This window comes from Puccinia triticina, chromosome 1A (genome assembly GCF_026914185.1).
Source record: "Puccinia triticina chromosome 1A, complete sequence".
In the NCBI taxonomy this organism is placed as follows: domain Eukaryota; kingdom Fungi; phylum Basidiomycota; class Pucciniomycetes; order Pucciniales; family Pucciniaceae; genus Puccinia; species Puccinia triticina.
Window position 1 is genome coordinate 646,264 of NC_070558.1, and position 25,622 is coordinate 671,885.

The following is a 25,622-nucleotide window of genomic DNA, read 5'->3' on the forward strand; positions in this document are numbered from 1 at the left end:
CATTCATCTTCAGCCTTGTCATCCAAATAAAAGATGTGTGCATGTGAAAAAATGTTTTGATCTATGTAATTGTGTAATGACGGTCCATTCTCTCCAATAAATTCAACATATTTTTCAAAATTGAAATTTCTCATCCTACCATTTTGTAGGAGATCTTTTGTTGAAAAACCAGGTGGAAGATTGCTCTTCCAGGGTAGCAGACTTCCCTCTGGTCCTAACTCCTTGAAGCTCCTCCTTTGTGCAAGGGAACTTGCTACCATCCATCTCCCTTTGATATCAACTATTTGAAGCACAAAAAACCTATCCTCTTCAAACAATGCATCCCACTTTGGAGGGTTGCTGTTTTTGTGGTAAAATCCCAGAGAATGGATGGCTGCTTCAATCATTAAAATTTTCTTCTGGGAGATCGATTGATTTCCACCCTTCCAAAATCTGGTTATACTGTAGTCATATTGGCTGTTTTCTTCTGAATCTAGAGCTCTCTTGATCTTCTGATAAAGTGATTTTTTTATATTAAAATTCAAACTATCATTTTCCTCATTGGAATGCTTTGTACTTATGTGCAGGTTTTCTTCCTGTTGTTCCACCATGAAAACAAGAAACCACTCTATCATACCAATCTGCTCCTGGAGATAGAAAGGGTCTGTTTTGTCTCCTCCAAGGACATGCAGAAATCTGAAATTCAAACCCCACATAATGTAACACATTTCTTTCAACTCATCATTTAGATGTAGTTTTGTTTCCAGACTGATGTATTGCTTTTTATCTGTTTCTTGTTGAAGCAATCTTTTGTTTTGCAGGAAATTCAGTGGCAAACTTTGAATGATTTCATGCATGTGCCTATTATCTAATGCAGTGCCACGTTCTCCAATCACTGAAAGCCAAGGCCATACTTTACGGTTCAGATTGTTAGATGGGCAGAACTCTTTGACTGACTTTTCCTGCTTGGATCCTATTGGACTTGACAAGTGAATATCAGAACTTGGACCTATGAATGGATTATTTTGCTGATATTCAATCAATATACTTTCATGAGACTTGCTTGGCAACTTAGCTTTTTTATTGAAATTCTTGGTATGCAATTCTGCCACATGGGCTGTTCTGCTATTATGTGGAACTGTTTTAATGGATTTGTGAAGCCGAGGCCTGCTGGTAGTTTGAGAGGAAGGAATCTGAATTTTGTCTTGCTTTTTAATATCAAACTTTTGCACAAATGTTTCAAGAATTGGGATAGTTGCAGCTATACTCTCACCTATTGAAAAAAAAAGGCATTTGGCAGGTTTTACTGTTTGATGATCATTTTAGGCACTGCTATGATTGCCTACAGTCAAACGAAAGAGATACACTTACCAACGGGTTCAATTGCCAGACGTGATGGACCAGGCAAAATAACTGATTCTTGCTGCCAACAGTAACCCAAATCAGAATCCGAAGGAGGACCCAGGGTTAGACTCAGGTCTAGTTTTACTTTTTTGCTTGCTGATTTATGGTTGGCTGCGGCGACTTCGCTCTCCTGACATGGCCACACATGCAATGGTCTTTTCCTGCCTTGACGGTCACGATAGACTGCCCCTTCTGATTCATCACAATCTGAATCGATGAACAATTTCTTAGGTTTTTCAAAATGGGTCTCAAGTATTCAATTAGACTTACCGATATGCGAGTCTAATGCCGGCGGCATTTGGCTCAGCTCTAGCCTTTCGGGAGTACTTTTCTTTTCCTCTGATTGCAAGTTGGGAGGAGTTGGAAAGAACTGGAACAGCTGTTGGGGATGACTATTTTCATTCATGTTGCTTTGAAGAAACACCCTTCCTAGCTCGTCACAGGCTGGTTTTTCCGATGAATGAATGCTTGATGTCAAAGCTGCAGAGATATAGCAAACCTTGAGCAGGATCAGAAGATATTCACTCATGTGAAAAAAGATCATTTCCGCAATACTTTCCGATGAGTGCAAGTCTGTCAAATGGCCAATTAATACTTTCAAAGGGATCTATGGCGAGCGGGACACATGGGAATATTTTATGAGGCAGAAGTCCTAAAAGCTGAAACATGTTGTGAACAGTCTGATCTAGGACCACTGGTGTGACATGTCTCAGACTCGCCGCAGCCCACTCCGCAGGCCAGTGTCCGACTGCCCAGGAATGAATATTTTTGCCATTGCCCAGGCAATGGAGCTTACAAAGTGATAAGTTTGATTCTCAAAACTTGAGCATTCAAGGGATGAAGGTTATAATGCCGACTTTGTGGTGCACATATCAGGCTCATTTATTCACGTGTGTCATTTGGCCAATAGGTTTCATAATGTGGTGAGATCAAGTCATCTCCGAGGCTGTGTCAAAAACCAAATAAAAATAAAAATAAAGCTCTCCACTCCTCGACTCCTCCCACAAGGGATAGTAAGCCACTTGTTAGGAGGGAGGCACAATGCTAACTTCTACAAGTCCCTTCAACAAATTAAAGGGGGACGCCGTCCCGCAGTGACCCTCTGAAAGGGGGACTTTTACTCCGGGTCTAACCCGCGCCTCCCGCTTAGGAGCATGAGGAAAATTGTACCATTTTTTTCTTTGCTCTAGTGCCAGTACCCGACACCGTGTCTAATTGGCTGCCTACAAAAGGAGAGGCTCTCCCAGCTTAAGAAAGTCCGTCCGAAAGATGGAAGAGGACACCTTCCTAGAGTGGCACTGCCCCAGAGATTTGTGTGTGAGATTTGGGTTCTGGATGTCGAAACAGGAAAACTTAGGGCCTATACCATAGGGCATGAACATTGAAATTTTCCAAATTTATTTGGCTCAAAATTTCTTGGGACAAAAACTGAGCCTGGCCAAAATGTAGGCTTGAGCTTAAATGTGAAGAATTTCAACATTTGAACCCTCTGCTAGTTTTCAATTTTTGTGTACAGGGCAAAAAAAGTTGAAATTTTTCAAAATTGAGGCCCATGGTACAGGCCTTTAGCCAGAATGGCATGCCAATAAAAAAGTACCATATGTTGAGGTTGTTTGCTTGACTCGGGGCGGACGGGTCATAATTGCCTGTATATAGGCCCCCTCTTCCTCCGGGCGGCGCATGCGACAGGTGGTTTACCACTCCGCGCGGGAAGCGAAAAAATTATGCAAAATGCATCATACGACAAGGGACATTTTTAGCTGCGAACCACGGACCACCCGGCACACCTTTCCAGACTTCAACTTCAAGGCACTCAAGATCAACAGCTTCCGGTACACGTCTTGTCTTCGGTCAGTCCATACGCAGACCAATGCTCGCAAGCTGTCTTTTAGCTCCCCATCTGCCTCGGCACGGGTGACGCACTAGCCTGGGCCAACGCTGCTGGCAAAAAGATGCAGCTGGCCCACGGTTCTGACACCCCTTCCACTCTTCCACCTCGTCTCGGGTTCCTTTAGATCCTACCAATGGCCGTCACCACCAAGAAGAACTTTTCACGAAACCGGGCCATCGGGCCTCACGTGAACCGACTCAGCAAGTCGCAACTGTACACCAAGAAGGCTCTTTACAAGCGCCCTCACAAGGCAATCCCAAGCACTAAAGCCCCTGAAGTTGATTACGCAGCTGCTAAGACTGTGAAGGTATCATGTCCGCCTTGCCTGCTCTATTGAACTCCGATGAACTGAAGATGCGTTTCCCTCAATGATCAGGTTGGAGGTGCCAAGAACGGTGGCGAGCGTCTTGTTCCCGTTCACAAGGCCCCCCGTTTTTATCCCACGGAAGTACAATCAAAGCCCAAGAAGCCCCGCAAAGCCCACCGTGCTCCAGGTCTACGCTCCACACTGACTCCTGGCACTGTCATTATCATCCTTGCTGGTCGTTTCCGCGGCAAGCGTGCCGTGTTTCTGAAGCAACTCGAAAGTGGCCTTCTCATGATCTCCGGCCCCTTCAAGCTGAACGGCGTCCCTCTGAGACGTGTCAACCAAGCTTACGTTATCGCCACACAAACAAAGGTCGATATTTCTAGCATGAAGGTAAGGCAGCTTCCCTGTCTGACTTGGTGGTACTCATACTGAAACGTCCACTTGACAGCTTGATGCAAAGTTCAACGATGTATATTTCGCCAAGGAGAAGAAGACCCGATGCCAGCGGGCCGAAGCTAAAGAATTCTTCGCCGAAAACGGCGAGCGGGAGAAGAAGAAATGCCCTGACAGCCGAATTGCTGACCAAAAGACCGTTAGTATTTCCCTCTTAAATAGCTCGTTTGGTATCATAACAACTAACAGTCTCGTTTTATAATCCATCACGGGTCATGAATCCCAGGTTGATAAATCTCTAATTGCTGCCATTGTACAAACCCCCGTGCTTGCCAAGTACTTGGCGACTCCTTTTGGTTTATCTAACGGCGATTTCCCTCACCGCATGAAATTTTGAAATAAATTGCCCAGCGTCTGAATTGTCCATGTCCTGTTATCCGTAACCATATCTATACTCACAAGTACGATTAATCGTTTGCACGCCCCAACCGTATTTACAGCGATGCCTCGGTCAGACCCGGTCATACTAAAGTACATACAATTAACGACCTGTTACATAATTCGAGATATCTGAGCTTCTCACCCTGGCTCGCTGTACCCTCCTCAACCCTCATAAGTCCGGGGGACCTCAGGTCCTATTCAACTCCTAACAATAGACCTCATTACTGTTTGAGGGACATTTTGTCTCAATCCCCCGTTGGACTGAGCCTTCAGGAGATAAAGCGAGGGAGATATAGCGGCGGAGCCTTATGGATACTTGTCTAATGACAGCCCGACGGTGATCACTGAAACTTTGAGAAAAGGTAAGATAAGTTGACCCTCTTCTACCCTTGCACCTGACCTGGAAGTTGCTGTAGCGTTATATTTCGGGTTTTCAGAATATGTATCCATGTATCCATAGTCGCATACATGTTTACATGTGTAATTATCATTTGAATGATGTCTGGTGAGACAGATGGTCATCGTAAAAATCCTAACTAGGTTCCGACCTTCGGATCATATGCCCTCTTCAACGCTACCACCAGCAAACCAATACACAATGGCAAATTTAGAGGTTACTGGGGGCAGTTCAATGGCCGGGTTTCTCGGTTAGCTTTTTGCTTCCTGCCCCCCGCTCAAACATTTCCTGAGTTGACAAATTTCGAGCTTCACTTTAGCTTGGATTAAGCTCTGTGAGTTTGCAGGGAAGCTCAGCTTACCGAGCTGGTGTTTTGGCAAATTTCAAGCTTCGCAGCACTAGTGCCTTTGATTTCTTCCTCAGAGATCCTAATCGTGAACTCAGCTGATAATAATTTCACATCGTGCACGCAACTGAAGTTTGAACTGCAACTTCATCCCAGAGCTAGCTCCTTCGCTCAGCATGAAATCCTTTCGTTTCCTTTATCCGTTTCTGGCCGTGCATGTATCAATGGCGGCGCTCCCGGTGGACGAGGAATGGGATCAGCTGGTGAATGACTATCTTCAAGGAAGTGTTGAGTTCGGATTGGCTCCTCCAGAAAACGTGGGGCGGTCCTACGTTGGTGAAGAGGTGAATCCATCAAAGCGTGGGCTTGATTTGGAAAACCCCAAGGCAAATGTCATATTCACGCCTTCCCCTGAATCAGAATCACGCTGCACGGAGGGCGTTTGTTCCAATCCTGCGAACGCGCTACAGGCTAGTGAGGGCCGAGTACCAAAAAGAGCACGTAATGGCAAGTCTATAATGACGAGGGAGGAGGAAAGACGAGATGATCTACGTCCTGATGTTTCCCGCTTGCATCATGACACTAAATTCCACAACCTTGCCCAAGTTAATAATAAAAGTCCGCCCTGCATCAGTGAACAAGGACGCCTATGGCGGCTAGGACAAGCTGACCACTCGGGGATTCCCACATCACATTATCCAATGACCTCCTCCATCAAATCAAGAGCACACCGTATGAGCAGAAAACCAATGCCGGAAAAGCAACAGCAAGATCCAAGGAACAAGCAGCATATAGCTAACCAGAACTCGGGGCAAGGGAAATATGATCAGCTAAAAGTTCCGCAAATTGACTTGGGTGGAGAATCTTGGAAACAATCTGAATTAAACTCGATTGGTATACCAGTCAATGGTCTTATGGAAACAGCATCAATCTCATCTCAGGTTGTCTTGGATGAAAGAGAACTTGATCAATATCAAACACCCTACAAAGCTGCCATTAAAAACATCTATCAGGAACTTCATGGTTCGACTGATACTAAAGTGAATAGAGTTGGGAACTGGCCTGTTGAAATCATTGTATTTCCATGTGTGAATCTCAAAGGCAAAGATCCAACCTCAGTAGTACTTCCTTTGGATCTACAAGGAAACATCTATGAACCGTCTATATTACACAGAGCCTTTAGGAATTTAAACCTCAGGCTAATTCATAACCATAGAATCTGGAAACACCTTGATAAAAACATACCACCTGATTTCAACCTGGTCTTAGACCGTCAAAGACTTAGTAATTGGCTATTTGGAGAGGTATTTGAGCCAAAGAATGGAATTCCAGTTCTAGGAAGGACAAAAATAAATATTTTTGATGGTGTTGAATTTGGGACAGTTCAGCTTTGGATAATCAAACTTCTACAAGGGGCAGAGCCTCTAGAAACCATATCCCAAGCAATCTTGGGAATTTGGTTCAAGAACATGACTGGTGGTTGGGCACATGAATTGTTTACATTGTATGATTGTTTCTGTGTTCTACCTCAGGTTCCAGTTTTTCTACATGAAGATGGCAAGGAAGAGGAACATAACAAAGCAAGCAATGTTCCCCCTCAAAGCTATCAGATACATCTTGATGGTGAATCCTGGAAGCAATCTCAATTAAATTCTATAGGTAAGCCAGTTTGTGAATTCAAAGATTCATCTGGCCTTACCAAAGAACTTCCTTTGAGGTCCACTCAACTACAAGTTGGTTTGGAAGACAAAAATAAAAAAGAAGTTGAAGAGTTCCAAAAACCTTATGAGATTATAATAAGTTATACATATCAGGAACTTCATAAATTGAAAACTTCTAGCAAAGTAATTAGAATTCAAAACTGTCCCATTGGAATTCTTGTGATTCCAACTTCTAAACTTAATTCCAGAGATACCACATCAATAGTACTTCCTTTAGACCCACATGGAAAAGTCTATGATCCTTCCACACTACACACATACTTTAGGTACTTAAACATCTGGTTGAATAATAACCATAGTATCATCTGGAAAAAACACAGCAAAAGCATGCCAAATGATCTCAACTTAGCAATTGACCGTCACAATTTAAACTACTGGCTATTTGGAGAATTGTTTAATCCAAGCCATGGAATCCCTGTTTTAGGAAAAACAAAAATCAAGAGTTTTGGTGGTGCTGAATTTGGGACAGTCCAGCTTTTGATAATCAAGCTTCTGCATGGTTTGGAGTCTCTGAATACATTATCCCTAAAAATTTCTGAGATTTGGTTCAAGAATAATTTGGATAGGTTCCATGAATTCTTTACAAATTCTGATGCAGCATTTGAGCCTCAGTTACCCACTCCTCCCCCAGAGGATATTCATGCTTTGGAAAATAGTTGTGATTTCACTTTTGAGAAAATCAGGGAGCTTGGAGTTATTATATCTGAAAATCATGAAAACCAAAATGAATCAGGAAATGCTCAAGTCAACATGAGCTTTCCTACAATTTGGATGAAGGATGCTATATTCTCCAAAATACCTGCAGCAAGAAGTGATTTTTCAAACTCAATAATGGAAAAATTCTCAGATGTTTTAGGTGCAATTGATGATATCCCAAAGCAAGTACACCAAGTAATAAAAGGTACAAGCTTTGTGTTTACAAAATCCGCACCGGAAAGCAGCAGTTTATTCATCAGTTTATTATTACCAGATTATAGAGGTAATATGAAATGTGCTTCAAATGGAAGGGGATGGAAACGTCTGATGAAGAAATTGATTGACAGTCTAAAATATCATTCAGATTGTATATTTTCATATTCTCATTTCAAGGGGAAAAGTATTGAACCACTAACTCAAGGAAATTTTCTACATTGGTTCAATGAGAAGCTACATGGTACAAATCCAAGTCTACAACTACCAGTGGTTGGCAAAGTAGAAAAATCAGTCTTCAGCCAAGGAAAAAATCCAAAATTTGATGAAATACAAACTTTTATCATGTTGATCTTTTCTACACGGCAACCATACAAATATGAATATTCAGCAATTACACTTTTAGGATATTGGTTTAAGGTTGTCAATCCAACTGTCTGGAAGCAGTGCTTTAAGTATGATGCCAATTATTATGAATTTGTTGCTTCAGCAGTTGCACATAGAAAGATTGAAACTGGAAGACAAAATTTGGGATTTGTTGAGCTATAAAATTTCCATCTCTGATTGTACAGATCAAGACAAGGTTAAACATGAAATTTTTTACAATAATGTTATTAGGATTAAATTGGCTTATAGAATTAGCCTCAAGTTTATTACTTATTTTTCCCACACATAATATCTTCATGTACTACAGGCCTCTGGTATGATGTTCATAGTTAATGATTGGAGTTGAGATTTGGGAGTGCCCCAAAAATGAGTTGGAGCCCAAAAAGCTAGATATCCCTGCAAATATCTAGACTTTTGGGGTCTAAAGCACTATCTGCAAGGGTTCCAACTTGCACAGGAATTCACCCATTTTTTAAAAAAAAAAACAGTTTGTATAAGCAAACTATCTGAATTGAATCAAAAAAGGAAACATTGATATAATTGCACCATATTCTATTGGAAGTTGCTCCCATGTACAAGAACTTATTATTTTCCAACCTCAAGTCTCTCTTGGGGTACATAGGCTACTACAAACATAACTTTATAAGGCACTGTTTATTACTGTGATAAAATTAAAATAATATAGCGTAACATGAAAAACACACTACAATTACATCTTGTAAAACATATTTTTTAGGCTAATATTTTGTAATTAAAATTTCATAAACCTTTAAATTGCACTCACAAAATATTATCCCAAAAAACAATGCTTTACATATGCACATGTAGTGTGTTTTTGATAATACACTCTATTTATCTCACTAAGAAACAGGGCCTAAATGATTAGTATATATAGAATATGTAAAAATTGTATCCCAGGCAGGTTGTAACCATAAGGCTATGTACCAGATTTGTATCAAGATGTATATGTTGAGTGATAGAACTCCGGAAAGAGTTCTAGGTCCCGTGCACAATGCTGAGAGCACTGAAGAATATTGAGGCTCTTACGGCCCAGATGGCTGAGCTTAAATATTGCAACATTTCACATTTGATTGAGGGTGACCGCTGCTGGTTTGCTTACACTGCTTGCTTGTTTTGGAAATTAGGCAACTCTTACCAGCCAAATTGGCTTGAGCTTGTAAAGTCAAAACCTTAAATGCTCTGCTGGTTTGAACTTTTTGTGTTGCTGAAGAATTTCAGATGTACTGAACTTTCCTAACACAATAGAGGGGCCCTCTTGATGAATCAGAGATAATTGTGTTGAGTAACTCATGTCATTTGGGGCTGAGAGTTGCAAGTGTCTTGGGAGGGTCCAGATGGCCTAGCGGTAACCATCACCCACGGAAGCTTGGTGTCTCCCCTGCAAAAACATAGTATAAATTAATCACTTTGAAAAGAGTGACGAGTCCGGTGTTCAAATCCTGGTGGACCCAACTCCTGGCCGCTACCACTTCCGCGCTTGGACAACTACACACCACCCATTCAACCTTCAACCCACTTATAGGGGGATTCAAAGTTGGCCATCCACGACTTGCATGCACTTTTGCAAGTTGGTGTTCAAGGCTTTTATTGAACACCAGATTTTAAAAAAACATTCAAGCAGGCTTAGGGGGTGTAGTGCAGTGTGGCTTGCATGCACTTTTGCAACTTGGTGTTCAAGAATGAACTTGAACACCGACTTGCAAAAGTGCATGCAAGTTGCATCTGGCCAACTTTGAAACCCCCTATTTTGTCCTCTTGACATATATAAAAACTTTTCAATTTCAACACCCGTTACCCAATTGAATCAGCCTGAAAAATGGTTGCACCCCATCCACCCCACAAACCCACATCACAACTCATTGTCCCTAGTTGTTAAGATTACCACATCCTCTACAGAACTTGGCCCCATAGAAACAAGTACTGAAAAAACAAAACTACAAACATAAAATAACAAAAAATGCTTGTAGGTAGATAACATCATATTCATAGTGTGCAATGCCAAAGGCAAAATATTTACACTTTTTTTTTAAAAAAAAAAAGTGTCTTGGGGCTAGAGGCATCCTTGTGCGATACAAGTTGGTTCAGTAACCCTTGCCCTAAAGGAAACCAGAATGTGGTTCGCGGTAGGATAGATAATTTCATGTATATAAAGAGGAAGACTATTTATGTACATGCAATTATCTAAGCACAAAAGGGGTCTAGGAGAGAAAACTCGCTGTAACCTCACTGGGTTACAACACTCCCCCCTCTCCTAGGCTCCGGACATAATCCTCCCCCGGAATCTTTCAAAAGGCTCTTTACCCAAAGCCTTGGTGAACACGTCAGCTAATTGATCCGCCGTGGGTACCCAGGTTAACTGAGTCTTGGCCTCAAACAGCGCCTGGTTTGTGAGGTAAAATTCACGGTCAACGTGCCGTACACGTTTGTTTGCCGAGCCGTCCGTGCTTACCCGGATGGCGGCTTTGTTGTCACAAAACAGGTGACCTGTGAAGTCCCTCTTGAGAATGTCAGTCAGAAGATGCTTTACCCACAGGACATGCCTGGTTCCAATTCCCAGTGCCATATACTCAGCCTGGCACGTTGAGGCTGCAATTGTCGCAAAACGCCGCGATGCCCAAAGAACTGGGCAGCCGTAGAAGCTGATGAGTATACCATATGTTGACCGTCCAAGTTCCCCGCCCCATGACGCGTCACAAAAACATTTCAACGCTTTCTTACTCTCTTCGGGAACTAGATCCAGTTTCAGGTCCCTCGATCCAGCCAAGTAACCAACCAGATGCTTGACTCCTTTCCAGTGATTTACACCTGGTTTTGCCGAAAAACGCGCTAAAAGGTTAACAGCAAATGCAATGTTGGGTCTAGTACCTACTGCCAGAAAACTGAAGGCTCCCAGGATGGAACAAAAGAGTGTCAAATCCTTCTCGCATCCGTTTGGATCCGTCACAAGCTCCAGTGAAGGAGGGAGTGGCATCCGGGTGATCAGCGCATTGTCCCAATGCTCGCGCAGAATCTGATCAATGAGTTTTGGCTGCCGGAGATGGAAACCTTTACTGGACCTTTGAACCTGTAGCCCGACAATCGACTCAATGCCATCCGTCCATTTGATTTCCAAAACGCCTTTCAAACCCGCCTCCAATCGCCGCAGTAGTCCATCCGAAGACCCAGTCACGATTCCATCGTCGACGTGGATCCAAATGATCCCGGTTTCCGCCGCATGCTGTAATGTATATAAGCTATTATCATATTGGCTAGCTTTGTAACCCAAACCTGTAAGAATTCCTTTCAGGTGGAGCCACCAGCACCACGCTGCCTGCTTAGTCCCATACAGGGCCTTATGCAGCTTCATGGCATATCCCGGCGGAAGATCCAGTCCTTCAGGGGCCTTTACCCAGACCTCCTCGTCAATCGGCGAGTTGAGGTACGCTGCTACAAAATCAAAAGACCGGACCGGCCAATTGAACTTCGCCGCCAAGGTGAAGAGCAATCGCATAGAGACAAATGTCGCAGTTGGCGCAAAAGTCTTGTTGAAATCGTATCCCTCTACTTGTGTAAAACCCTTTGCGACATAACGCGCTTTCCAGCGCACAACCTCCGATTCGTCATTCATCTTCTCAGCAAACACCCAACGACTGTCCAGCGGCTTCCTGTTGGCCGGGCACGGGAGCGCTGACCAGACCTTCATGCGCATCAGATTGCCGAGTTCTTCCTTGATAGCCATCTTCCACTTGTCCCACACAGGGGATTTCATTGCCTGCCTATACGTCTTTGGAACCGTGGCTGCAAAAAAGGAACATTCCTGTAGGAGTTTGTCCACGACAAGTTCTTGCTCCTGTACCTGTAAGTCCGCACTGAAGTCACCCAGCGTCAGTCTGTTCATGATGAAATTCAGCTTGTTCTTCTCTCCCGGTGGGACAGCGGGAGGATCAGTAATGGGATCCTTGACCAACAGGGTCTTCATCGGTGGGACAGGTAAGTTACTCAACGTCTTGTATTCTGCCGGTCGTGAGTTGCGCCACTTCACTACCGCTGAGGCAACCAATCTGTTCGCCGCGGGAACCCAGAAAATCCAGCCCTTGCTGTCATCGCAGTTCGCCACCACGCGCCCTTCGAGCGCCCTCTCATCCAGTTTCTTCCGCTGCTCCACTGGAATGTGGATGAAACCTGTCTTGCCGAAGATCCTAGTTGTATCAAAAACTGGTTTCCTACTGAAGAAAGCTTCCCATGGAGATCTGTTGCCACTTGTCTTGTTAGGTAGTTTATTCAGTGTGTCACTCGCCCAGATGTAACTAAAGCCCCAGAAAGACTTATCCAGCTTGCTGTCGATCAGAAGAGTGCGCCCCATGTCATTCAGCGTCCTATTGTACCGCTCAATTGCCCCATTCTGATAATGGTGGTATGGAAGCGCCCGTTCAGCAGTTATGCCCCGGTCTACTAGGAAATCAAGGAAAAATTTGCTGTTAAATTCCCCGCCATTGTCGCTGCGGATCGTTTTCACCCTGTCGCCCGTGATCAACTCCCAGCGCTTGATGGTCGCGATCAGCAGACCACATGATTGATCCTTAGTCTTCATAACCTTTGCTTTGGAGTACCCGGTACCGAGATCCCACACTGTGAGCACAAACGACCCCCCATTGAAAGTCGGCACTTGGAACAGACCTATAATATCGCAGGAGATGATAGAAAGCCTGTTGATAACCCGGTCAGTACTCCCTAGTTGGTTTGTCAGTACACTCTTGCTGATAGCGCAATTCACGCATTTGATACTACCAGGTGGGAGGACTCTTGGTAGTCCAATAACCTGGCCAAGTTTACACATATGTCTTATGGTCCTCAGGCTAGCTTGACCAAAAACACGATGCCAATATACCAGTGTTTTTTCATTTGTCGTCAGCTCCTTGCCATCAAAACTCTCAGCTTCTGGCACATCGACTGGGATCACAAAAGGAGGTTTTATTTGCAGGCGCTCTGGGGTAGAAACAGGACAAAAAGAAACGACAGGTCTGGTTCTCAGGGGAATAACAGGAGGGATAGGGCACGCGATCGTGGCAGGGTTGGTCAAAGGTTTCGGGAACACCCATTTATTCTGGTGTTTGACGAAAGGACATGAGAAGAGATGCTTTTTGTCTTTTCCAAAAATCTCATAGGAGTCACGTTCTACGTCATACGTAAAGTAACAGTCAGCTTTTCTGATCGCAGCTAGCGAGATCAAAGTCGTCCTTGCTAGCTTACAGTATAGCACCCCATGGATAGTAACCCGTTGGTTGTCAGCGCCACTGAACTGCAGGTCGCCTTGGCCTGTGATATAGGTGGCATTTACTTTGGTGGCTACTTTAAGAGGAATGGGGACGGGTAATGAGTGGAAGTTGAAGAAAAAACTGCGGTCACCACAGAGGTGGTGAGACGCACCAGAATCCACAATGGGAGCACCATCGGCCATGTCAATGTCGATTTGGCCAAAGTGTAGATCCGCCAGATCGTCGGCCAAGTCTCCCAGTTCCACAATGCTGGCACCTCCCCCAGAGTCATTGCCGGAGGCTCCCACATCTGCCATCCTCGCGCTGGCAGGGGTCGGTCTGCCCATCGGATTTTGACTTTGATGCGCCTGATCAACCCGCTGAAGTCGATATTGAGGCCGATAAGAATTGCCTCTCTGGCGTTCAAAACTTCCCTGCTGAGGACCAGGTTGTTGGCCCGTGGCTTGTTGGAACTGCCGGCCAGGAGGGGTCACAGTCGGGTAGGTCCCTACTGAACCGGCTGGCGCCACAATTGGATAGAAAGGCTGGAAACCGGATTGTTGAGTGACCGGGTACCGATTGTATGGGCGAACAACCGGAGGACCCCTATTGAAGTTGCAGGGTTGTTGGCCGGACTGTCGGAGTTGGTGGTCTGGGGATCTGCAAAGAAAACAAACACCCGCCTGCATCGCTTGAAAATCCGCCGCATCCGGCATGTTGTCAAGATTCATCGGTGCTGCAGGGATTGCCGCATTCAGCCTTTCAGGCTGCATGTTCGTCGTCGCCGCCTCCGCCCTCATCGCTAAAGGGGTCGCCTGCACCCCAGCCCGGTCTGGGCCTCGCGCCTCAGCTTGATTCCGCATGTTCGAGCAAACCTGCCCAATCGTCCTGACAATGGTGTTGAAGTTGTCCACTGTTTTGGACCTTGATCGGCTCATTGACAGCTCCACTTGCCGGTCCACTTCGTCCATTAGCTCCGGGTCCGAGCCGAGGCCGTTTTGTAGGATCAGCCCAGCAATTTCATCCCGCGTCAAGCTGATATTCATCCTGCGTAGCTCGTCCAATTTGTCATTGATGGCGTTGCTAATCGTACCTGTTGTAGGATGATCGCGAATGTTGAAGCGCAACAGTCGTCGAAAGGCTGCAATCTGGCCACCGCGGCTGATGACATTGAACCGGAGTCGGATTTCTGCGAACATCCCATACACTGTTGTGAAGCGACTAAGGGAGCGCCTGAGAGAACGATCCACAGACAATAGGAGAATCGATCTTGCAATACGCTCGTGAAGGGGACTGGTGGATTGATACATAAGATAATCCGGGTCGTTGATGGCGTCACGCAGTCGCTCCTTGATGAAGTCGCCCCAAGCGCCAAAATTGCTCCCGTCAGCAAGCAGTCAATCTTCATCTCTGATCTGGCCTGTGATGGCCGATATGATGCCGGCCGCATTTCTGTCGTCCGCGATATTTATCTGCGCTGGCAGTCTCGGAGGGGGAACAGGGGGATCCACTGCACCCTTGACATTCGGATCGTTGGCGGCAACGTTGTTGCGGTTCATGATGTTTTGGATCAAGGAAAAGAAAGAGGGGGTGGTTGTGAAAAGGAAAGATGGGAAAAAAGAATTGAAGTCAAGGGAAAATAGGAGAGAGGTGCTTGGGAAAAACTGATGTTGAGAATAATTGGAAATGGAGGTTCGGGGAAAAAAGGAAAGGGAATAGGGTTTTTTTATTTATTTTTTATGTATTTTAATCAGAGGACGAAGTGAACTGGAGAGGAAAGGAAAGGTGTAAGTATATGGAAATACAGTAGATACGTTCTAAGAGGAAAGAAGGTTTGGATTGACAGGGGTAAAGAGGGCAGAGGTAAAAGAAAAAATTGATGATTGGTATTGGCGAAGACAAGAAAATCCAGAGAAGGGTCGGCCACGTGTTGATATTCGTGAAAACTCTTTTCAGCCCTTGAACTCAGCGTCCTGAGTCAAGATATACACTCAGATAGCGAGTCCTTGTGTAGCTTATTTGGAGAAATGAGAACAGAGGACTTTCAGAGTTCGGAGAGTTTAGGATAAGAGGATAGAGAAAACGTGATTTGTTTTGGATGATGATCAATCGATCTTCCGCGAAGAGAGATAGAGACACAGACAGAGACTGTAGTAGAAACCTTAGATGTAGAGAGACAAAAGAGGAGAATGATAACGTTTGGATCCTTTAGACGAGAATTTGAGGGCTCATAACCTAAAGGAACCCAGAATGTGGTTTGCGGTAGGATAGATAATTTCATGTATATAAAGAGGAAGACTATTTATGTACATGCAATTATCTAAGCACAAAAGGGGTCTAGGAGAGAAAACTCACTGTAACCTCACTGGGTTACAACATGCCCGCGCAAGGTCCGAAGTTGTGTTTCCAACACATCCCTAACTTAACACAAGTCCCCCTGGTGGGAGGCTCGCTGTGGCTGGCCGCGAAGCGGCCCCTCCCGCAGGGAGGGACTTGCATATTATCCCCCAATTTCATAGGGGAGCAGAAAGTTCCAAATGGCTGTAAGCTTTTTTAACTTTTTAATAGCTCTGCCTTCAACACCTCCAAAGGTCTGAGCCACAGCTTTCTGACCCTTTGGCATCTCCTCTACAATTCTGTCTCCTCAGAATTTTTGTATCACCATCACTCTATTTTTAATAAATTTTCGAAAAGTGACCTCTCAAGAAATGGATCTGCACAAGGATTCACAAGGCTGTATTCCTTGTAGATCCTGTGGATCCAGAAATCTGCATGCTTTCTAGGTTTCATGTAGATTCTTGACACGTTGTATGTACATATGTTCATAAGGCTTCCCTCTGGCCAGCTCTGACCGGACACCTTCATCAACTTCAGCATCAAACCCGTCAAAGTACAGATACTACTCAAAGCATGCTACCAGCAAATTTGTCCAAACCAGTAACAGTCCCAGAACACGTCAGGCTGATGAGCATCTGCCAAGTAATCCAAGAAAATGGCCTTACCCCAAAGAAATTTCTGCTTGCCTTTCTGAAAAACAGACATCCCGCTCTTGCGGATCGACGAAGACTGTGGCCTGTAACAGGATTGGATTCTACCATCGAGCTTGTGCGCACAATAGCGGATCAATTGAAGAATAAACCCGAGGCGCAAGGAGCATGGGAAGCATTTATCCTCAAGGAAGTAAGTCTGTTGCAGCCAGATCCCTTTCTGAGAGTTTTGAACCTGAAATCAGAATTGCCATCAGGCTATCCACATTGTTGGTTCCAAGTCCCCGCCTCGAGGTCATCATCCCCAGGGCTGCTATCAAAGCAGCAGTACTGTCACGGCCAATTTCTTTAGTGAAAATGCAAAGAAGCACAACAACGACTGACTTGTGGCAAGTATGCCATTTCTGCATAAGCTTCTATCGTCGGTGCTGCACAACAACATTCCGGACAGCACTCCTGCTGATGATATTCAGCTGCTTTCCGTGGAAGAAGACCCGATTGAAGTGCGAGCCTTGGATGTGGAGGAAATTGCGTACGGAAAACCCAGCAATCCAAATGTTTACAAAAACAAGAGACTTGCTAATGTGAGTAAGCCTGTACTAGTAGAATATCCTAACTTGCTCTTGGCTAACAAGCTGTTTTTTTATTAACAGATTGCCCAAATGGTCTGCAGTGTCATCGCTTTTGCTCGCAATCGTCGATGTAATGGGTTCCAGCTTCGAAACGGTATTCAATTCCTTGCTTGCGGGGTGTCCGAGAGAGTTAACCAATACCTCAATTACTATGGTCTGGGATGTTGCCGACTGACGGCAGTGGAAGCGCTGCAAACACTATCCACGGAGGCCCAGTCAAACCTCGGCAAATCTTTTAGGAGCACACTGGCTCAGCAAATCTCTCCAATCATCTGCATAGACAACCTCGACATTGAGCAACATGTTCATACACAATCCGTAGGCCACCGTACCCGAATGTTCCATGGAACATGGGGATATGCACATTTCCCTCCGGCCGATCTCCTCAAAACGTTGGACCCATCGGAGCTCACTGTGAATAGTTTCAATGAAGCAATGAAAAAAGTTTCATCATTCCAAATTGAGCTTCACATGTTTCTCCCAACTCGAGACTCTGAAAATACTTATAAGGATGTTTGGACCAGTCAGATTGCCCGTGTCATGAACTGGTACATTGCGGCACCTGATGTTGCATCCCAGGCTATTCGTCTAGATCCCCCACCTGTTGAGAAAATATCTGCAACACCTCCCGACATCAAGATGCTTAAACTCATGGATGCACCAGAGAACAGCGCCGAGGGGATAGGCCAAGTCCTTGATGCCATTTTAATTCAAACCGGACTTAAGGCGGAGGAATTTTTTGGTCGGTTGCAGCTGATGGATGGGGATTTAGCTACGTGCCGCAACTTCAACTGTCTCCGATCCCTCCGCACTCCAAGTGGATATGCACAGCACAGCCTGGAAAACATTTCGTTCCAGCTTGGCGCATCCCATACGCTATGGAATATTGCCAACAGTATATTTAAGACTCATTTTGGCAATAACCAAAATTCGTTGGACACGGGGGCTTGGCGATGTTTGGAAGCTCTAGGGGTCCCACCCTCGAAAGCGCTCCCAAAAAAGGATTTCTCACTCATGATCAAACATATGGAGCAGGTCCACAAAGCAACAATATTGTACGGTTTGAAGTAAGTTCTGAATGCTGCAATCTGATGATTGGGTTTGGGTTAATAATGTTGTCTTGCTTGTGATCAGAAAAATCATGAATGCCCAAGAGGACCGGATCGTCGAGTTTAGTGAATCAAATCCCGTCCAAAGATGAAAACTGATCGATGGAACACCATCATTGAAGAATTCTACACTCAACATTGCACCGGTGACGCCCGAAACAAAGCAGCCCAACTGAAATCACCCAAACTCCACAATATACTTATACGACTACAAGAGTTCTCCACTGTGATTGAGGCAAACCGAGCAATGAAGGCAGGTGATATTGGCCGACTCCTGATCATATGGAAGACTTGGAGTGTGATGTCCCAGTCTCTAAAAGGTCTTCGGAACTACTCCACCTATCTGCCGCAGTTGGTGTTGATGATGACACAACTGCTACCTCCTTCCCCCGCAAAACTTTTGCGCCATTTGCTCCTATTCTCACCCAGCGGACGCGACAACCACTTTGTTGCCAAGGACTTCTACTTAGAAATTCAAAACTACTTGTTGAAATTCTTGTTTAATCAGACGGGTACCGGGACTCAAATTGATCGATTAAAAAACTTATACTCATTGAATGTTCATCTTGTAAGCACTAATTTTGTTTCATCTCATTCTCAAGCTCTAATGAACTGTTTGGGGTTTCAGCTCCGCGATATGATGCACTCTATTCGCCGGGACACTGGCGCTGCTGTTTTCACACAATCACACAAAAACATCATGACTGCAAAGTCATTGAATGTCTTCATGCAAATGGCGAATAACTATGATATATTTGATGATGATAAATGTATCAATGAAAAGGATGGATTGATCACAGGATACGATGGAAATGACGGGGAAAGTGCAACCGAAAAAAGCAATGAAACAGACGAGGAAGATGGTAAAGATGTAACCAAAGGAGGTGAACCTTGTAACACATTGAAGCGTGTTGGGAACTCATATCTTTTGGGGTTTAAAAAGCTTCAAATTGAAATTACAAAAGACCCGAGATTGGATCGATTCAAGCGGAACATGCCTCTCAACGGCCATTTGCGCGACAAAGACGATGATGAGGTTCTGGACCCAGCCGAAGATTTTCCACGTTATGAGATCTGATACATTTCTTGCAACTAAATCCAACCGTACTCTTTCTTCACGTCCGACATAATTTGCGCCTGCGCTGCCAGTCTCCTTGCCTTGTTCTCTTTCTCGACTCTTTGTTTCTCCGACTTCTCCTCTTTCATACGTTGTCGCTCAGCTGCCGATTCCTGTTGCTGTCTGAGAACCTCAGGCGACACCGCATTCTTCCGTGGCCTCTTTTCGTTGGGTGTATGTATTGGTGGCTCAGATTGCGTTTCTTTGGTCTCATGATTCGCAGTTGTGTTGTTACGGGTCCGCTTGGCAGGTGTGGACGATTCTAGTTGTCTTGTATTGTTGCGTCTAGATGCATCATCAAGTAAATTTTCGGTCTGCTTGTGTTCTGGTATTTCGACCCCACTATCCGTGCCACTCCACATGGGACCTGATCTGAATGTCTCAATTGTTTCCATCAAGCGCGCCAACTGGCCTGCAAGTGCCTCGCCTTTGATGATCCGTCGAAGGTCGCTTTCTGACTGAATCTGACCGAAATAAGTGATAATAGCGTTCACCTCATCGTTACCAAAAAAATCTGTTGGGACAATGCTTTGCGGATTAGAGATTTTTTCTCTAAAGAACTTTTGAAAATCTTTGTGCAAGATTGATTTTAGAGGCTGGAGTCTCAAGCAATCATGTTTGTTTGTTCTTGGGCCAGTTCGATTAGTGTTGTAGTTTCGCTTTGCCGGTAATGTAAGATCCACGTTCAATGCAACTTGATTCAAAACATATCGAGTAAAGTTTTCTCTGTTCAACTTATTTAAATTTTGTATTAAGGCGGCGGCAGAGTCCTTCATGCAGTTTGAGCACATACACGGGGCAAACCCATTTTGTTGTTCGCGAGACACTTCAGCTTTGTATAAGGGATCGTCAAAGTCTCGTGGGATGTAACCAATCCTAAAAACAACGACAGACACTGTCAGCACGACCCCTTCCTTCAAGCCGCGTAAGAAGTCCAAACCTACAAATTATCCATTGCAAACGCAACCCGGAGACATACAGGCGTAATCGCAAGAGCATCCATCAGGTCTTCGTCCGACTGCATCTGACCAGGTGTGAAATCCGCAACGCTGTTCTTCCCTTTGGGGCGGTTCGACTCGACAAAGAGGATGGCCAACCCAGGGCGACCATCGCGCCCGCATCGTCCGACCATCTGACAGATGAGGGAGGGATCTCCACGCCCAATGTGCACAATCTGGCGCACAAGTTTCCAGTTTTGGCCCATGCCAAGGGCTAGGGTGCACGAGATAATTGGTACCTTCCCTTCTACAAAGTCGGAAATGACATCCTGTTTGTCTAACTCGCCAGTACAGGCATGGTAACGACGAGCAACAGAATTTCGATGGTCTAAGTGGTTATGTGGCGTCTCTCAAGCTTGGTCTAGTGCTTCGAGTACTTTGAGGGTTCGGTGGCGCGTACCCGTATAGATCAGAGAAGGAACTAGTTGGTCTTCGGAAATGTCGTCTTTTGAGCCGTAAACCTTCATAATATCTTCGCACGACTGGATAGAGGCAGTCATTGGCATCCGAATTATCCTAATTTCAGGTCTAGTTAGCTCACCCCGAAGGATGTCAATGTGTGTATCAAGTAATTTGAGATTTTTCTTGATTGCTGCAATAGCTGCCGGTCTACAAGTGGCCGACATTAAGAGTAGTGGCGCATTATTTTTGGTTAATAGTTGGCCTCCAAGGCTACCATAAAATGGTCAAAAGGCTGCAAAATCCTGGTGTCGTACAATAGTCTTGAGTTTCTTCTGTCCACTCTCAACCAAGCCCCATGCATATATCATATGCGCTTCATCCACAACAACTAAGGCCAGCTTGCTTTGAAATTCGGGTGAGAAATACATGTCGGTGAATGTTTGGTTGTCTAAAAAAATCTCGGGGGAGAGGTAGACAAAATTGTAGGCGCCATCCTGAATGTCTTGACATGCCTTGTTTGTAAAGTTTGGTTTCGTCAGGTTGATAGCCGTGTACCCAGCCGCCAATTTCTCGGCCACTTGGTTGTCGCCAAGTGCATCGAGCGGATTCAAAACTACGACAACGCCCAAAGTGTTCCGGTGTCAATCTTTAGGGAGCATGTTCAGGTACATTTCTGAGATGCAAAATTTGCCAAAGCCAGTTGCTGCCAGGAGGAAAGTGTTTCTGCCTCGGAGGAGATTTGCAACTGTGTCGACTTGAAGTGGCTTTGCTTCCTGGTTGTATCTTTCTAACGCTTCTGACTTGATCATGTTCTTGAGCTTGTCGTCGCTAGAGTTCTTGATTTTAGCACCAACTTGAATTCCAGTCATTTTTTCCGAGATCCCACAGTTTCTGGTTGGATAATGGTCCGAGTCAGGCAACCAAGCAGGCCATCACCCCTCACCTTCAACCTATTGTCACGACTCTCAGTATTTGTGCAGCTACACGACACGGTTGGCAATCCAGAAAATCCGTGTCAACAAATGCGGATCCACCGATGGATCTGCCAAACTCAATACATGATTTTGAATTTTGTTTTGCCACCTCGACCTGGATTCCATGACACTTTTGCCACTAGGGATTGCATTTTTTTGATTGAAAGGCTGGCAAAGGTGTCAAAAGTTGCGCATCAATGAAGGCTACAAAACTGTCTGTTCATTTTTTTGTTATCATTTTTATTACAATTGATAGGACGGGTTTTTTTTTTGCACTAAATATCAATTCTGCTCCCGCCAAAATTGAGGGATAGCAAGTAAGCCTCTCCTACGGAGAGCGCTCCGCGCGGGTCCCCCGGACCTCCGTTCGAGTGGCTTTGTTAAGCTAGAACACATCCTATGCTGCAATAACAAGTTGCACAGATTGGCAGCAATCCTCCGAACGGCGGCCCCTCAACATCAATAGAAATCCCGGGATCGATGGTAATGTAAGCAAAGGAGCCCTTTGCTCTGCCTCATTGACCCACGACTGACCCATAGCTAACTTCCGTACAGGTCTTCTGTTGAGCTCATCAATCCTAAGGCTGAGACCATCAGACGGGCTCAAGCTCTACAAGTCAATATTACTGGTGAGAAGTTATAATCGAATTCATGAATAGCTCATCTTCAACTTGCTCATCCAAGTTATTTTTGCCAAACAAAACGTACCAGGTGCTATTGGGTTGGCAAATGTAGTCCGATCAAATTTAGGTACCTTTATTGCGATCAAATACTCAAGACAAATTGTTTGCGAGGAATGCTCCATTTTAATCTTGCTCAGTCCATTTCTTCAGGTCCCAGAGGCACTCTGAAGATGTTGGTCGATGGAGCAGGAAATATCAAAATGACCAAGGTCAGTAGGACTATCTGTAAGCAGCAGACCTGATCAAGATCCCACTCTCGATCCATATTCCTCGTGGTTTCTCAAATTTATAATCCCCTTTAAAATCCACCACAGGACGGCAAAGTGCTGTTATCCGAAATGCAAATTCAGAACCCTACTGCAGCAATGATCGCCCGAAGTGCAACCGCTCAAGATGAAACGACTGGTGATGGTACTACATCTTGCATATTACTAGTTGGCGAAACTTTGGAACAAGCCGAGCGATACATCAGTGAGGGTCGCCATCCAAGAGTCATCGCAGAGGGACTCGAAGTGGCGAAAACTGAAAGTCTCAAGGCATGTATATACATCTTTCAATAAGAAGAATCTCACGATCACATATCCATCGGCGAAACTGATACGAACACTTTGCTTTATCTTCGTAATCTGCACCGAAACACGCGTTTGTCAACAGTTTCTGGACGATTTCAAGCAGCCCATTCCTTCGGGAACTGACAATTCTATCCTGCATTCAATCGCTCGCACTGCGCTGTCCACCAAACTGAATGTCAAGTTGGCAACAGGCTATCTGCTGATGTAGTCGATGCCGTTTTGGCGATTCGTCAAGAATCAGAACCGATCGATCTGCACATGATCGAGATTATGAAAATGCAACATCGTACCGAGAATGACAGTTGATTGGTTCGCGGAATCGTTCTAGATCACGGAGCTCGGCACCCAGATATGCCTAGACAAGTGGAAAACGCATTTATCCTGACACTCAATGTCAGCCTGGAGTACGAAAAAACGTAAATATCCCCCTTGTCTTGACTCATTTGTGCCAAAATCAAGATAATCCTCACTAACCCTTTTGTTTTACAGGGAAGTCAACTCCGGGTTTTTCTATTCTTCCGCCGAACAACGGGAAAAACTGGTAGAGTCTGAGCAAAAGTTTATTGACAAACGGGTCAAGAAGATCATCGAACTGAAGCAAAGAGTATGCGACTCGGAAATCAATCTCGAGGCCTTAGCAAACGGCGAGAAGCCAAAGGAAAAGCCGAAAGGCTTTGTTGTTCTGAACCAAAAAGGAATCGATCCTCTCAGCTTGGATATGTTGGCTAAAAGTGGGATCCTCGCTTTGAGACGAGCCAAGCGAAGAAACATGGAGAGGCATGTATTCCCCGGAAAATTCGAGATTGCTAAGCAGCCCTGATAACTTATTACCATCTTGTTGTTTTAATTTAGGCTGCAGCTAGCGTGTGGAGGTGTCTCTCAAAACTCTGTTGACGGCTTGGACGCCAGTGTCCTCGGTTACGCTGGATTGGTTTATGAGCACACTCTGGGAGAAGAAAAGTTCACATTTGTCGAGGAGGTTCGAGAGCCGAAATCGGTTACGTTGTTGATTAAGGGTGAGTACCTTCGGATTTGATCCACCAGAACCGAATAAAATGAGCTAAAATAATCCGCGTGATGTTTGCTTGAACCGTTGTTGTCGCTTTTCAGGACCGAATGCTCACACCGTCACTCAAATCCACGATGGGCTACGAGATGGTTTGAGGGCTGTCAAGAACGCGATCGAGGATGGAGCAGTAGTCCCCGGAGCTGGAGCATTCGAACTAGCTTGCTCACGACATTTATCCCAAGCTGTCAAATCACAAGCCAAGGGACGAGCGAAGTTGGGAATTCGAACCTTCGCAGATGCATTATTAGTGATCCCCAAGACCTTAGCAGCCAACGCTTGCTTGGATGTTCAGGAAGTTCTTAGTGGTTTGGTCGATGCGCTTGACGAAGGTGGTGTCCAAACCGCGGGAGTAGATCTTGCTACAGGTAATCCAATCGATCCTATCCTCGAAGGCATTTGGGATAACTATTGCGTCAAACGGCAGTTGTTGCACAGTTGTTCTGTGATTGCTATGAACTTGTTGGTGACTGATGAGATCATGAGAGTGGGTCAGTCTAAATTTTGCTGTTATGAAGTTTTTGTGAGTAAGCCACAAATTGCTCAACTGATGTTGTTCTCCTCCCTTTGGATAAAGGAATACGTGAGTATCACAGACTACTTGTTCCGCAGTCTGAGTTCATGTTCTTGACCTCAGAGTATAAACCTTTAATTGCAGTGGCTGGAGATTTTATAAAGGAGGTCAAAAGTACCCTTCACAACTATGTGTATAATGCAAATGGTTATGCCTCTTATAGCCAAAGTTTGAAGTGAGCCAAGTCAGTCAAACTACTTAGGTACAGGAGCCTTGGCAAGTGCACTAGGGATACAGGACATGACCTTACCACCAATGAGACAAGAGACAGGACAAGAATCAGAGCACTTGGATTAAGTTATATTTTGGTAGTGGATTTTCCAAGTGCTCTGATTCTCGTCCTTTCTCTTGTTTCATTGGTGGTAAGGTCATGTCCTGTATCCCTAGTGCACTTGCCAAGGCTCCTGTACCTAAGTAGTTTGACTGACTTGGCTCATATCTTTGAACTTTGGCTATAAGAGTGGCATAATCATTTGCATTATACACATAGTTGTTAAAGGTACTTTTGACCTCCTTTATAAAATCTTACCACAGTTAAAGGTTTATACTCTGAGATCAAGAACATGAACTCAGACTGTGGATGGAACAAGTAGTCTGTGATACTCACGTAATCCTTGATGTTGGAATACACAGGTGCTCCAAGCAACACGGTGCCCTGCGGTACGGCTAGCAACCTTGGACATGATTCAATGACGTCAACGAGTGCCAAGACTCCAAATCAAAAGCTGATGACCGCTACTCCTTGACTCAGTTGACCGGGGTCATTTCCCCTTTACCTTATCTCAACACCTTTCTCCAACCAGCGGTCAAGTCAAGTATCAATCATAGTGCGCGGTTGCTTGTCGAGCTCACTAGTCTAGGCTACTCAATCTAAGGTTTATCTTTCTTTTGTTTTCTCTCATCTGTCCAGTTGACCATGTTTATCTAACCTCTTACTTATTGTTGTCTTAGCCATAAAGTCCTAGTGTTTGTGGTGGTTCAAGTTCTCTTGTGTTCTCATTTCCACATTGTTCCAAGGGTGAAAGCGCTGCGCTTCAAAAAGCGCAGCGCAGCGTGAAGCGCAGCGGTTTTGGTG

The 25,622-nt window shown here is 44.8% G+C and overlaps 5 protein-coding genes across 5 annotated transcripts; 3 read left to right on the top strand and 2 right to left on the bottom strand.

Annotated features, from left to right (window-relative positions):
• Window positions 1–1,282: 1,282 nt before the first annotated feature.
• Window positions 1,283–1,927, bottom strand: PtA15_1A96 (uncharacterized protein; the record flags this gene model as incomplete). The annotated part of the gene is made up of 3 exons (XM_053166052.1): window positions 1,283–1,321; window positions 1,394–1,575; window positions 1,654–1,927. 3 exons carry the CDS (start codon window positions 1,925–1,927, stop codon window positions 1,283–1,285), a joined length of 495 nt encoding a protein of 164 aa, XP_053016313.1.
• A 1,480-nt stretch (window positions 1,928–3,407) lies between these two features.
• Window positions 3,408–4,374, top strand: PtA15_1A97 (uncharacterized protein; the record flags this gene model as incomplete). Its single annotated transcript, XM_053166063.1, has 4 exons — window positions 3,408–3,581; window positions 3,651–3,974; window positions 4,033–4,176; window positions 4,264–4,374. 4 exons carry the CDS (start codon window positions 3,408–3,410, stop codon window positions 4,372–4,374), a joined length of 753 nt encoding a protein of 250 aa, XP_053016314.1.
• A 963-nt stretch (window positions 4,375–5,337) lies between these two features.
• Window positions 5,338–6,283, top strand: PtA15_1A98 (uncharacterized protein; the record flags this gene model as incomplete). Its single annotated transcript, XM_053166074.1, has 2 exons — window positions 5,338–6,201; window positions 6,263–6,283. The coding sequence occupies 2 exons, from the start codon at window positions 5,338–5,340 to the stop codon at window positions 6,281–6,283; spliced, it is 885 nt and encodes a 294-aa protein (XP_053016315.1).
• A 12,970-nt stretch (window positions 6,284–19,253) lies between these two features.
• PtA15_1A99 (uncharacterized protein) lies at window positions 19,254–21,547 on the bottom strand (the record flags this gene model as incomplete). The annotated part of the gene is made up of 3 exons (XM_053166085.1): window positions 19,254–19,792; window positions 20,072–20,154; window positions 21,480–21,547. 3 exons carry the CDS (start codon window positions 21,545–21,547, stop codon window positions 19,254–19,256), a joined length of 690 nt encoding a protein of 229 aa, XP_053016316.1.
• Window positions 21,548–22,132: 585 nt separating this feature from the next.
• Window positions 22,133–25,140, top strand: PtA15_1A100 (uncharacterized protein; the record flags this gene model as incomplete). Its single annotated transcript, XM_053165070.1, has 8 exons — window positions 22,133–22,140; window positions 22,208–22,281; window positions 22,364–22,402; window positions 22,486–22,544; window positions 22,650–22,875; window positions 23,771–23,923; window positions 24,018–24,464; window positions 25,082–25,140. 8 exons carry the CDS (start codon window positions 22,133–22,135, stop codon window positions 25,138–25,140), a joined length of 1,065 nt encoding a protein of 354 aa, XP_053016317.1.
• Between the last annotated feature and the right edge of the window lie 482 nt (window positions 25,141–25,622).